The sequence below is a fragment of the Paroedura picta genome, chromosome 15 (genome assembly GCF_049243985.1).
Source record: "Paroedura picta isolate Pp20150507F chromosome 15, Ppicta_v3.0, whole genome shotgun sequence".
NCBI lineage: Eukaryota > Metazoa > Chordata > Lepidosauria > Squamata > Gekkonidae > Paroedura > Paroedura picta.
In genome coordinates, this window is record NC_135383.1 from 16,606,444 (window position 1) to 16,618,692 (window position 12,249).

The 12,249-nt window shown below is 52.4% G+C and overlaps 1 protein-coding gene across 1 annotated transcript; it reads right to left on the reverse strand.

Moving 5' to 3' along the window:
• Positions 1-623: 623 nt before the first annotated feature.
• ALDOC (aldolase, fructose-bisphosphate C) lies at positions 624-11,918 on the reverse strand. Its single transcript, XM_077311847.1, has 9 exons — positions 11,754-11,918; positions 7,374-7,511; positions 5,764-5,975; positions 4,618-4,672; positions 3,858-4,018; positions 3,602-3,685; positions 3,159-3,333; positions 2,094-2,293; positions 624-1,460 (listed from the first exon to the last, which is right to left on the reverse strand). Exons 2-9 carry the CDS (start codon positions 7,483-7,485, stop codon positions 1,365-1,367), a joined length of 1,095 nt encoding a protein of 364 aa, XP_077167962.1. The 5' UTR covers positions 7,486-7,511; positions 11,754-11,918; the 3' UTR covers positions 624-1,364.
• Positions 11,919-12,249: the final 331 nt, after the last annotated feature.

The following is a 12,249-nucleotide window of genomic DNA, read 5'->3' on the forward strand; positions in this document are numbered from 1 at the left end:
TGTTCGGGGGCATCCCTGTTCCACACATTGCTGTCAGAGAGAAACAGACCTATCCACTGGCAATATGATAAATAAAGAAAAATGCCCTATTTTTGTGGTTTTCCTTGTTTCTTTATTCTTTAGGACTTCTGTCAAAACGGGATCCAGGTAATCTCCGTTTTCAGTTCTTTCATCAGTGACAAGTCCTTATATATATTAATAGTATAATATTGGCTACAGGCTCACATAGGTACCAGTCTGAACGTGTCAATACAGACTGGTATCCCCATACTTATGTGAGCCTGTGGCCAATATTATACTATTAATATATATGACTTGTCAGTGATGAAAGAACTGAAAACGGAGATTACCTGGATCCCGTTTTGACAGACGTCCTAAAGAATAAAGAAACAAGGAAAACCACAAAAATAGGACATTTTTCGTTATTTATCATATTGCCAGTGGATAGGTCTGTTTCTCTCTGTTTGCTTTAATTATTAGACCGTCCTTCTTATACTCTTGTATGACCACACGTGGCTGTCGCCAGTCGAGTTACTGAGCAGGGCTGGCCCTGACCAGAAAGAGGCAACTAGAGAGGCGGAATGAAAAGTCCTTTTGAAAGAACTGCACGGTGAAAGCAGGAGTAGTAGCAGCAACAACGGGAAAGTCACCCATCTACTGTTTTTATTAGTTGGTGGCCTAGTTAGTACGTCATCAGGTGCACACAGGTCTCACAAAACACATAGCGACACACACAGGCCGGTCCCTTTCCCCTGTGCCAACGGCTTTGCCCACAGGACGTGGGTGCGGTCGGGTAGGGGGCAGGAGGGAGTAAGCAAACCAGCCCTGCAAAGCTACAGCTCACTGACTCAAGTGCGCAGCCAGTCCTGGCTGGGAAGGAAGGGGGACAGAGAGAGAGAGAGAGAGAGAGAGAGAGAGGCAGGAGGTGGGAACAGACAGCAAAATACTGGCAAGGTGACAGGGCCCCCGCCCTCCCAAACCTTCCTCTCCAGCGGTGTAGGAGAGCCCCTGGAATGGGACTGACCCTGCCTCTACCTCCTTCTGCCACTTTTGTTTGGTCCCCGCATTCAAACAACACTTAGCAGCTCCCTAGCACTTCCCCTACTTTCAGACGGCTTCTTCATGACCCTGCTTTGCAGCCCCGTTCAGGCTGGCCCGTCCTCTCGTTTCCCGACGAGATTCGGGGAGGAATGGGTGCCGTCGGCTCCGCTTCTTGCGAGCGTCTCTCATGCATCGCGTCTCTGGTGCTGGACACTCCACGGCTACTTAGCTCCTGTTGCAGCTACAGTCGAAAAGCTGGGTGTGACTGGAATGGAAGGTAGCAGAGTGGGGGGGTCTCTCCGTGGGACGGTCCCGAGGAAAGCTCAATACGCGTGGTCCGCGATGTAGAGGGACTGCCCGGCCAAACCGGACCCATCCCCGCTGCTTTCGTACTGGCCGAGAGCGGCTAAACCATTCACCTGGAACACAGAAGGGGGGGGGAGACAGTCTGTTGTCAGATTCTTGCAGGATTCAGTGACCGGGATCTGCCTCTCCTCCAGGGTGAAATTACAATACGAAAAAACTAAGGTTCACAATGAAAAATCAACAGAAGGAAACAGGGAACTTTTCCAAGGCAATATCTGAAGTCTACACTGCTGGGAGTGGTCGTTGACATTCCCTGCAGTACCCTAGAGCAGGAATAGTCAACCTGTGGTCCTCCAGATGTTCATGGACTACAATTCCCATGAGCCCCTGCCAGCATTTGCTCATGGGAATTGTAGTCCGTGAACATCTGGAGGACCACAGATTGACTACCCCTGCCCTAGAGAGCCTATGGCCTATTGATACTAAAATATTAAAATAGTAATATAAGGACAGGCAATAGGATTTTGCCACCTTTGATACAACAAACTGTTTTTGGAGGACTGGAGGCTTCAACCACTGATGAAGTCAATGAAAACGGAATTTATTTAGAATCCGTGATGGTTGTTCCTTCTGGTATAGAAAAGAATTGTAAAATAAATTGAATTGAATTCATTGTATACATTGTATTACAAGCATATTGCCTTGGAAAGGTTCCCTGTTTTCTCCTCCAGGGTGGACATCCTGACCTCAGCCCGCTTGATGAACTCCTCTGTGGCCAGGTTCTCATTCTCCCGCTCGCCACGCCAAGCATTGAGGGCCGAGGCTTGCAGGGCTCGGCCGTAGGAGAAGGTCAGGGCCCAGGGCCGAGGCAAGGGGCAGTTGTTGATGGCGTTCAGGTTGATGGAGGCCTCTTCCTCGCTCTGCCCGCCGGACAGGAAGGTAACTCCTGAAAGGGAGAGGAGTTAGAACCATCAGACTCGGCTGCAAAACACTCACACAGAAGAGCTAGGTTTTGCACCCTGCTTTTCATTACCCAAAGGAGTCTCAAAGTGGTTGACAATCGCCTTCTCTTCCTAGCCCCACAACGGCCCTGCAGATCTTTTGACAGCTTCGTCAGGACTCAGATTACAATTGGTCAACTCATTTCAACAGGTTGGAACCAGGGCGGAAAAAGCCCCAGCTCTGGTCGAGGTTAGCTAAATGTTTTTGGGTCCAGGGATTACCAACAAGTTGGTGTTTGCAGAATGCAAAGCTGTCTTGGGACCATATTGGGAGAGGCGGTCCCTCAAAACATACATCGAAGACACCTGCCTTAAGTGGCAAAGGAGGAAGAGGCAGTTTCTCTCAGCCACAAAAGAAGCATATCGTCCCATTAAGTGGTTGCAGCTGGCTCACAGCAGCTCCGTTACATTCCTCCTCAAGGGGGTTTTCGAGGCGAGCACAAAGCAGAGGCCAGCCGTCGCCACCTTCCGCAAAGGCCTTCTTGGAGGTCTCCCATCCAGCTACCCACCCTGCTTAGCTTCTGAGCTCTGATGAGATCAGGCTAGCAAGCTGCTGCTCCTCAAGCTCACTGTTTCTTTGAGGTTTCCTTTTTCCATTGCATCGTAAAGGAATGCGCCGCTAGTGAGCATGCCCAAACGACTTCCGCAAACAAACAAGTTCAAAACCCATCAGTATGTTGCAAGCCCCACACCAAAGAGACGCGGTGAGAATAAAACTGGCTTGGTGCTCCCAGGCGCAGTACAGGCAAGGGCGTTCGGCATCCAAACCATGATTCGTTTCTAGGGAGGAGAAACGGGGAGGGGCAATACCTGGAACGGCAGGTGGTACAGTCCGACGCAGAGCCGTCACTGTTGCCATGGCGATCTCTTCAGGGTTGTACTTGGTGGGGCAGGCATGGCCAGGCGTCACCATGTTGGGTTTCAGCAGCGTGCCTTCCAGGTAGACGTGGTGGTCACTAAGGGCTTTGTACACAGCAGCTAGAACCTAGAAAGAGGCGTTGGGCCAATGGTCAAAAACGTGGCTTCCAGAAGGAACCAGCCAGGCTCCCAGAGTCTTTTCCCCACAGCAGCCATTTTGAGTCAGCCATTTTGAATCAGCCATTTTGAACCTGCACCCACCAAACTGTGTCAGAATTCCCAAACTGCCTTGCAGGAACAAAGGGTTGGAGACGCCCCACGCCTCTCCCAAGGATCTCCCGGAATTCCCCCCCCCCTCCAAATAGATCCTGGCAGGCATCCAGAACACGCCTTACCTTTTCAGTTACGTACTGGCAGCGCTTCAAGTCGTGGTCTCCATCCGGCAAGATCTCCGGCTCCACAATGGGCACGATGCCATTCTGCAGGAGGAAAGGCAAAGGGGCCACTGAGGCAGAGGAGACCCTCCCTGGTTGTTCCTAGAAGCTTATTCCACTCTCTAGAACCGCCAAAGGGAAAGGGATTTCTCCTGCCCAAGTCCCCTCTCCACCCGGAGAACCCTTGGGGGGCCAGGATAAGCCCCGCCGTGCCCACCTGCTGACAGATGCTTGCATAGCGTGCCAACACGTTGGCATTCTCCATGATGGCCAGGGAGGACGGAGTGTTCTCGCTGATCTTCAGAACACAGCGCCACTTGGCAAAGTCGGCACCGTCCTTCTTGTACTGAGCGCAGCGCTCGGAGAGTCCGTCCAAGCCTGGCAGAGGAAGGCGCAGGTCTTACCCACAGGCCTCCCATCACACCCTCCCCAGAGCACAAGCCCCTGAGTGCCAAGTGTGATGGGTGCCACCCCAGATTCCACCAAGTCTTCTACCCACAAAACCTCTGCTGCCTCCTGCATTCCATTTCCTCTATTGCTGCCCCGTCTGCCAAGAGCCACTTCCCTCAGCATTCCCGAATCTCACGAGAGCCAGCTTGGTGTAGTGGATAAGAGGGAAAGCCGCTAATCTGAAGGACTGGGTTTGATTCCCCGCTTCTCCGCATGCAGCTAGCTGGATGACCTTGGGCCAGTCACAGCCCTGATAGTGCTGTTCTCACAGAGCAGTCCTGTCAGAGATCTCTCAGCCCCACCTCCCTCACAGGGCGTCTGTTGTAGGGAGAGGAAGATGCTTTGAGAATCCTTCAGGTAGTAAAAAAGCAGGGTACAAAAACCCACATCTCTTCTTGGTTCTAAGAAATCTTTCTGTCCTTGGATCCAGACACGAATGTGCTTGCCCTTCCCTTCCCTTACCTGCCTCTCCTCCAGCCTAACCAGGGGAGCTGCTTGTTGGAAGATAAATGCCAAGGAGAACGTACCTTGAGTCGTGGTTTCTCCATCGGTCCCAGCAAGGGGCACAACGCCCTTGTCCACCTGTTAAGGAAAGGATGAGACGCTGTGTACAACAACCCCTCCTGCCCCTCTTTGGTCCTTGGCTCGGCACCAAGGAGGGGTTATCATGGCCATGAAAAACATCAGTGGGACAGACGGGGAGCCTGGTGCTCAGTCACGCCAGGGGGAGGAAAGGAGCTGTGCCCCTGCCAGGTGGGCCATTAAGCTGGATGCAGGGGCCCTTTCCTGTTCCTTTCTGGTTGAGAATCTAAGTATTGTGAGCCATTTCCACTTGCACACCTGTTGGTCCCAAGCATTCCTGGATCCTGAGCTAGGTAAAACGTCTACCGTACTTGGGCAGATGGTCCCAGGTTCATTCTCCAGTTAGAAAGACCAGTCAGCTGGTGATGTGAAAGACCACTACCCAAGCCCCCTGATTGCCTCTGCCAGTCTGCAAAGAGCAGTCATTCTCAACAGGGGCCATATGAACATTTGAAAGGGGCCACCGACTGAAAGATGTGAGAAAGGGAGCTAGCTCAAAGGGTTTTATGCGGGGGAGGCAAGTAGCTAAACTGATGAAATACACTTTTTGTCACATCGGTAATAGCTAGAAAGTTTAGCCTTTGTCAAGGGATGGAAAAAGAAATCACGTGATTCATTCCTTTGTGTGTGTTTGAATTAACGCTCTCAAGAGAAATAAAAAGAACGCACATTCTGCTCTTGGTTGAATGTTTTCGAAATCTGGCTTAGGCCTTTTTTAGCCTAGAAATCTTATTTTAGGCCTTTTTTCACCTAGCTCATTGCACAAGTGGCCAGCCAAGAGCAGGGGAGCCCTGGAAGAGCTCCTAAAAGGGCCATGCCCAAAAAGCCCATTGAGAAGAGCTGGTGCAGACAACACCGAGAGACCAATTTGATTCAGAACAAGGTGGTGTCATGTGCCCATGTGGTTGTTTCTCTGTTTCTGGATCAGCTGTTGTGTATATTTCCATTTAAAAAAAACCTGAAAGCATGATGAGAATAAAGACCTGAAAGTTTGTCCCATGTGAAACAAAATGGGGTGTCCCCCACTGCAAATGGGGGGCTGCCAAACCCAGCAGCTACCCAAGTCAGCCTCACTCCCAGCCAAGTCATACCTTGATGCCCACAACAATGTCCTTGTCCTTGATCATCTCGACAAAAGATGTGCCATCATCCGAGTTCTGGTACATGGTCTCGTGGAAGAAGATGACGCCGCCAATGCAATTCTGGATCCGGCTGTCGGCGCTGAAGAGGAGCTGCCGGTAAAGCCGCCGATTCTCTTCGGTGTTTTCCACCCCGATCTGGTTCAGGCGCTTGGCCATGCTGCCTGCCAGAGAAAGAGGGCAATGCATGCAGAGAGAGGCCAGCACAGCAGCCCAGTGGCAGGACAATGGGACCTCGGCCCTTAGGACCTGGGTTCGGATACAGCCTTGGCCCCTGTGCATTATCTGTAGGCCCACCAGGAAACTGGTTGCTCAGGGTGTGCAAAAGGATGCTGGATCAGAAGAATCCCAGGTCTGATTCAGCAGGGATATCTGCTGCGTCCACACTGACTTCCTAATGGAACAGGCCTGGCCTGTCAGTAGAAGCAGTTTATTGAGAAAGCGAAATAGAACTCATGGGTACTTCTTGTTGAAACTCATTTGATAGGGACATACAGATCAATATATTTCAATGTTATGCATCCCTGCACTATGCAGGGGCCAGAGAGAAGACGACAAAAGTGATATGACAGCCATCTTCAAGTACTTGAAAGGCTGTCACATAGGATGGAGCTGAGTTGTTTTCTGTTGCCCCAAAGAGTTGGGTTGAAATTAATTCAAAAGAATTTTCAGCTTCCAGAAAAAGCTCCTGACAGAGCAGTTCCTTAGTAGAACAGGCTTCCTTGGGAGGTGGTGAGTTCTCCTTCTTTGGAAGGTTTTAAGCATAGGCTAGACAGCCATCGGACAGAAATGCTGATTTGATGAACCTAGGCAGATTGTGAGGGGTGGGCAGAAGGGATTGTGTCGGTGATTGGCTCTTGTGGCCCTTTCTTGCATGCCCAGGGAAATGCTGATTGCCATTTTGGGATCAGAAGGCTAATTTCCTTCAGGACAGGGATTCTGGTTTGGCGGAGGGGGAGGTCATCATATGAGCATGGAATTGGGGTAGTTGTGAATTTCCTGCATCCTACAGGGGATGGGCTAGATCAGGGGTAGTCAACCTGTGGTCCTCCAGATGTTAATGAACTACAATTCCCATGAGCCCCTGCCAGCAAATGCTGGCAGGGGCTCATGGGAATTGTAGTTCATTAACATATGGAGGACCACAGGTCGATTACCCCTGGGCTAGGTGACCCTGGAGTGTGCAAGAAGAGGGCACACATGTTCACAAGCAAAACAAGTCCCCACATGGAGAAGCGTGGACATTTTTCAGGATACGCTTGTCGAAACCTCAATTAGGCATGCATGACTCTGCCTTTTCCATTTCCCAAGGTTCTCACGGCCAGCCGCATTTATTCTGCTTCTTCTACGCCATCATTCATGCAGAAACTACATGAGCAGCGGCATATTGTTAACGGACGAGATCCAGCGAGGAGGGAACGGCATGAACACAAATAGTGGCCTTGATGTGCATAAGAGAGCGGCATGATCAAAGTAGGGATTTGTGCCGTGAATCATCGAGGCCGCAAGATGCAGGAGGATCCCTACATATCACCTGTGAAAGGACCATAAGTCGGACCTACCTACGGATTCATCAGCGGCTAAGATGCCTTTGCCAGGGGCCACAATGCGCTGGGCGATATCCGAGAGCTCCTTCTTCTGCTCGGGAGTGAGGGCGGGATACTGATGAGTCATCTTGGCTGCTCTCCCCTGCAAGGGTCCTGGACCACATAAGGAAGGTATTAGAACTCTGGCCCCCATCCCTGGTTCAGCATCCAAGGCAGCTGCCCACATCCCCAGTGGTGGCACTCAGGTGCCCCTCACACCAGTGACATATGGATGACTCTACTGGTCTGAGGAAGAGTGCTTGCCCTCGAAAGCTCACGCCTTGAATAAATCTCTTAAAGGTGCTACTGGACTCTGGTTTTATTGTGCTACTTCAGACCGACATGGCTACCCATTTGAATCTCTACTTAGCAGTTCACCCAGCACGGTGTCCCCTGGGAGGCCGCTCTGCTCCTTGTGCCCTCCAAAGCACACCTGGGCAAGAGAGGAAGCAAAGTGGCACACCTCTCCTCCACACGGCACCTCATCGGTGATCCTTTCAGCTCTTTGGCACTCCCCTCAGCTTGCCGCCAGACAGAGGGCCGCAGCTGTTTCACAGTTCTCTGCAGGCTGCCCCAGTGCTGGGAGAGTACAGACAGCAAGTTAAAGGTCAGACCTCCTTGTGGCTGCGATGTGCTCTGCATGGATGCTTCCAGAAGAGACCAGAAATGCCATTGCCTCTCAACACTTCATTTCTAAAGAGAAGGAGCCTGGGGCACTCTGATCCCAAAGCCCTGTTTTCAGGGGCAAAGCTGACTTCAGCTTTTTCAGAGGCAGAGAGCAGGCACCTCCCTCCCCTTTGAAATCACACACGAAGCCGCTTTATACTGAAACAAACCGTCAATCCATCAACGGATCGTCTAACACAGACTGGCAGTGGCTCTCCGGGGTCCAAGGTATTTCATTTAGAGCCAGCGGGGTGTAGTGAGTAAAGAGCGATGGACTCTAATCTGCAGAACCAGGTTTGATTCCTCCGCATGCAGAGAGCTGGGTGGCTTTGGGCTAGTCACAGTTCTCTCAGAGCAGTTCTCTCAGAGCTCCCTCAGCCCCACGTACTCACAGGGTGTCCATTGTGGGGAGAGGTGTTTGCAAACCACCTTGGGACTCCTTCGGGAAGTGAAAAGCAGGGTATTAAAAAAAACAGCTCTTCTTCTTCCTATCACCTTCTGCCTGGTCCTTATTTATTTATTTAATTTGTATCCTGCCCCTCACAGTGTCTTGGGGCGGCTAACAAGAATAAGATACACAATAACCTGTAAATTAAAGAATAAAATTAAGAATAAAAACACTCATTAAAATACAGTTATCAACATCACCTCTCCTCCATAAAACAACAACCAGAACCCAGCCACCCCCACTGATCCCAGCGTGGGCATAATTGGATGACCAGGAAAAGATGGTGGAATTTTTCCCTTATAGCTGGGGCTTGAACGTGGGACCTTCTGCATGCCAAGCAGACACTCTGCCCACTGAGCCAAAGCCCCTTTCCATAACTGTTCTCATACAGCCACATCTGTGCAGTGGTAAAGAGAGAAAGGGACTCTGAACATGCTCAGGATCACTTCTCTGCTTTCAAAAACAGGCCCTGAGTCTGAATCCCAGATGGGTGCTCGAAGCAAGGAGAGAAATGCTGCACACACACATACCCGACCCTCACACGAGGGTCCCCATCCCTACAGGAGATGACCAATTTCCAAAATGAGTGGGGCTGAGACCCCTCCAGCCAGCCAGAAGACACCGTCCTCTCCCACAGAAGCTCAGCCAATGCTCATCGTGATGTGCTGGTGGGTGGAAAATTCCAGCTCTGAGGTCAGGTTCTGGGATGTCGAAGCCCCCTCCCCAGCCACCACCAACACCCCGCTGTTCCACCAGCCCATGTGACATAACCCAGAGCCAGACTGTGATGGCTGAAAAATGTCTGGCCCAACGTTGCCCCCAGCCAGATGGCAGCGTACAACTCCCCCCCCCCCACCAGCTGGAGTCTTCAGCTTGCAGCCCACGTGAGGAATCAAGTCCTCCCTTCCAGCAAAGCCTAGCTGGAAATGGGTCTTCTCTCTGGGCAAAGGTGAGGGGGATCTCAGCAGGACCCTGAACTAGGCCTGATCACCCCCCCCCCACTAGGGCCTGGTCTGAGATTTAGGGGATCCGCAGCCTGCTGCCTTGGGTGGGGGCAGCAGCTTCCTCCTGGAGCTTCCCCGGAGCCCCGCAACCTGTCTGCTGCGACCAGGTGAAACAACTAGTCCTCGGCCTCCATCCCTGGAGATGGAAGAGCAGCTTCTTCGTCACCAGCAAAAGCCGACCTTCTCCGAGGAAGGAAAAGGGAAAACAGGGCTTAAGACCCTGGCAGCCTCTGCCCCCCCCCCCCCAGCCTGCTTCTCTTCTCCTTCAAAATGAGAGATCAAACCTGCTGAGGGAGTGTCAAAGTTAATGTTGGAGTGATATTCTAGTTAGTGTATTGTTGTTATTGCTATACTATATTGATTTTGATAGTGTTCTATGTAAATGTTCCAAAATGTTTTATGTAAACTGCCCAGAGCCATAGGGAAGGGCGGTATAAAAACGAATGAATGAATGAATGAATGAATGAATGAATGAATGAATGAATGAATGAATGAATGAATGAATGAATGAATGAATGAAAGAATGAAATGACCCCGGAGGAACTGCCATTGCTCCAACCACAGACAGCAGGTGTGGGCACAGGTTGCATCCAGCCGCACGACTTCAGTGCCCCACCCAGCTCATCGTCGCTTTTTGGAGAAGGCACCCATGGCGCAGTCTAAACGCACCCTCCCCCCTCTTCTCGGCACTGGCTCTGGGGCAGCTTGGCCAAAGCAAAGCAAGCCACCAGACCAAAGGAGCAAAAAGGGAGAACGAAAATGACTACCTAGACAGAACCTCGGAGGCAGGCCAGGAGGGACTTCAGGGGCCTCCCACACTGGCCTTACGTAAGATGGAGAGAGACAAACTATGCCAGATTAAAGGACGCCTCCAACACTCAAGAGAGAGACAGGTGTGTGTGTGGGGGGGAGATTGTTTGTTTGTTTTGCTGTCAAGTCTCAGCTGACTTATGGTAAGCCGGTGGGGTTTCAAGAGACATTCAGAACTGGTTTTCACTGCCTACTGCCAAACCCTGGGCTTCCCTGGTGGTCTCCTGCCCAAATACTGATTAGGGTCAACTCTGCTTGGGTTACCAGAGCTGTGAAGATCGGCTAGCCTGGGCCATTCAGGTTAGGGAAGCCAGAGACGAAGGACAAACCACTGTACGGAAAGGTATCCTTTTTCTTGACCTACAACCCGGCAGCCCCCAGAAACAGTAAAATGACCAGACTGGACAATCCCCATTTATTTTCCTTTTGGGGCCCCCAAATCACAGCAGATTTCTGGCAGCCCCGGCAGGGTTTCAAGGCAAGAGATGAACCAAAAGTGGTCTGCCATTTCCTCCCTCTGCACAGCAACTCCTTGGAGGTCTCCTATCCGAGTAGTAACGAGGGCCAACCAAACTTGGCTTCCCAGGCCGAAGCTTGGGCTATCTAGGTCAGGGCCTGCTCCAGCCAGGAAAATATTTTTTCTCTTTCTAGGAGTCATACAAGCGAGCCAAGTTGCAGCATGAGCAAGCCATGCCTCATGAGAATGGGAGCACGACACATCAGGGGATGGAGCAAAAGGGCAGCTGGCCACCCCCACCCGGCTGATGCCCCCAAGGTCACCCGACAGCTGGCGCCAGAATAAGCCAGCAGAATAATCACCCTGCTAAATGAAGCCAGCAGGGCAGACATCACTAAAGGGGGTTACGCAGAAGATGCTGAGGATGGGCCCACACGGTGGGCAGCATCAGGCACCCGGTCAGTCCCTTGCTGGGACCCCGTCCCCACCTGCACACGCTTACCAGAATAAAGACAAAACAACCAAGTGCAGGCAACCAACATCAAACCGCCTCCGCAGTTTTGATGTGCATATTGGAGAATGCGCTTTCAAAGTGCTTTTGCGCCTGGATTTTCCTGTGCAGAACAGGAAACTCTACTTCTGACGTGCATTGAAAGTGCATTATCCCAAGGGTGCGGAACCAGGCCCCCCAGCCCCAGCTTGGAAACGCAGGGTGCCTCCGTTTTGGCGCGACCTGCGACGCGTAGCGGCACCTGGACGCAGCCTTGGATTCGGCGCACAGCTGAGCCACGCTCACTGCGCGCAACCAACCCGACCCCGTCCCCTCTTTGCGCCGCTTTCCAGAAGAAGGGCGCTCCGGCGGCAAAGCGCCTTTCCGTCCAAGGTCTCGTTGCTTCGAAGGCAGCGGAGCCAAGAACGGGAGGCTCCCCCAAACCCGCTTCCCAGCGGAGGCGCCCCTCGCGAAAGCCCACCTTGACGGGTCTCTCGTCGTCAGCGCTGCTCCTGCTGCTGCTGCCTTTTCTCCGGGCTGCGCGTTCTCCTACCGACGGCTGCGGGAAGGGCTTCTGATGCCGCAGAGCTACGTGACTCCCGGAGGGGAGAGGCAAGGCGGAGCCAGACACTGGCGGGAGGGGCGGGGCCTTTCGAGGCCCCTCCCACAGCCGTGCCCGTGCTGCCCGGCTTGGTGTCGCCTGCACGCTTCTCCAGCGCTCAGCCCTCCCACCTGCGAAGCTGAGCTCGACTGCCCCTCCCCTGGACGCAGGGCTGGCGGCAGTTGTCCAGGCTACTGAGATGCCAGGGCCAGTTTTCTTCCATTCCGGGCCTCAAGCCTAGACAATGCGGGAAGGTCTCTTAGAGATCATCTAGTCCAACCCCCTGCTTGATGCAGGGAATCCCGAGCTAGAACAGCTTTCCAACGTGACTGTCTGTTTGCAGCCCGAGTTCCTTCCTCCCTCCCCCCCAAATGGC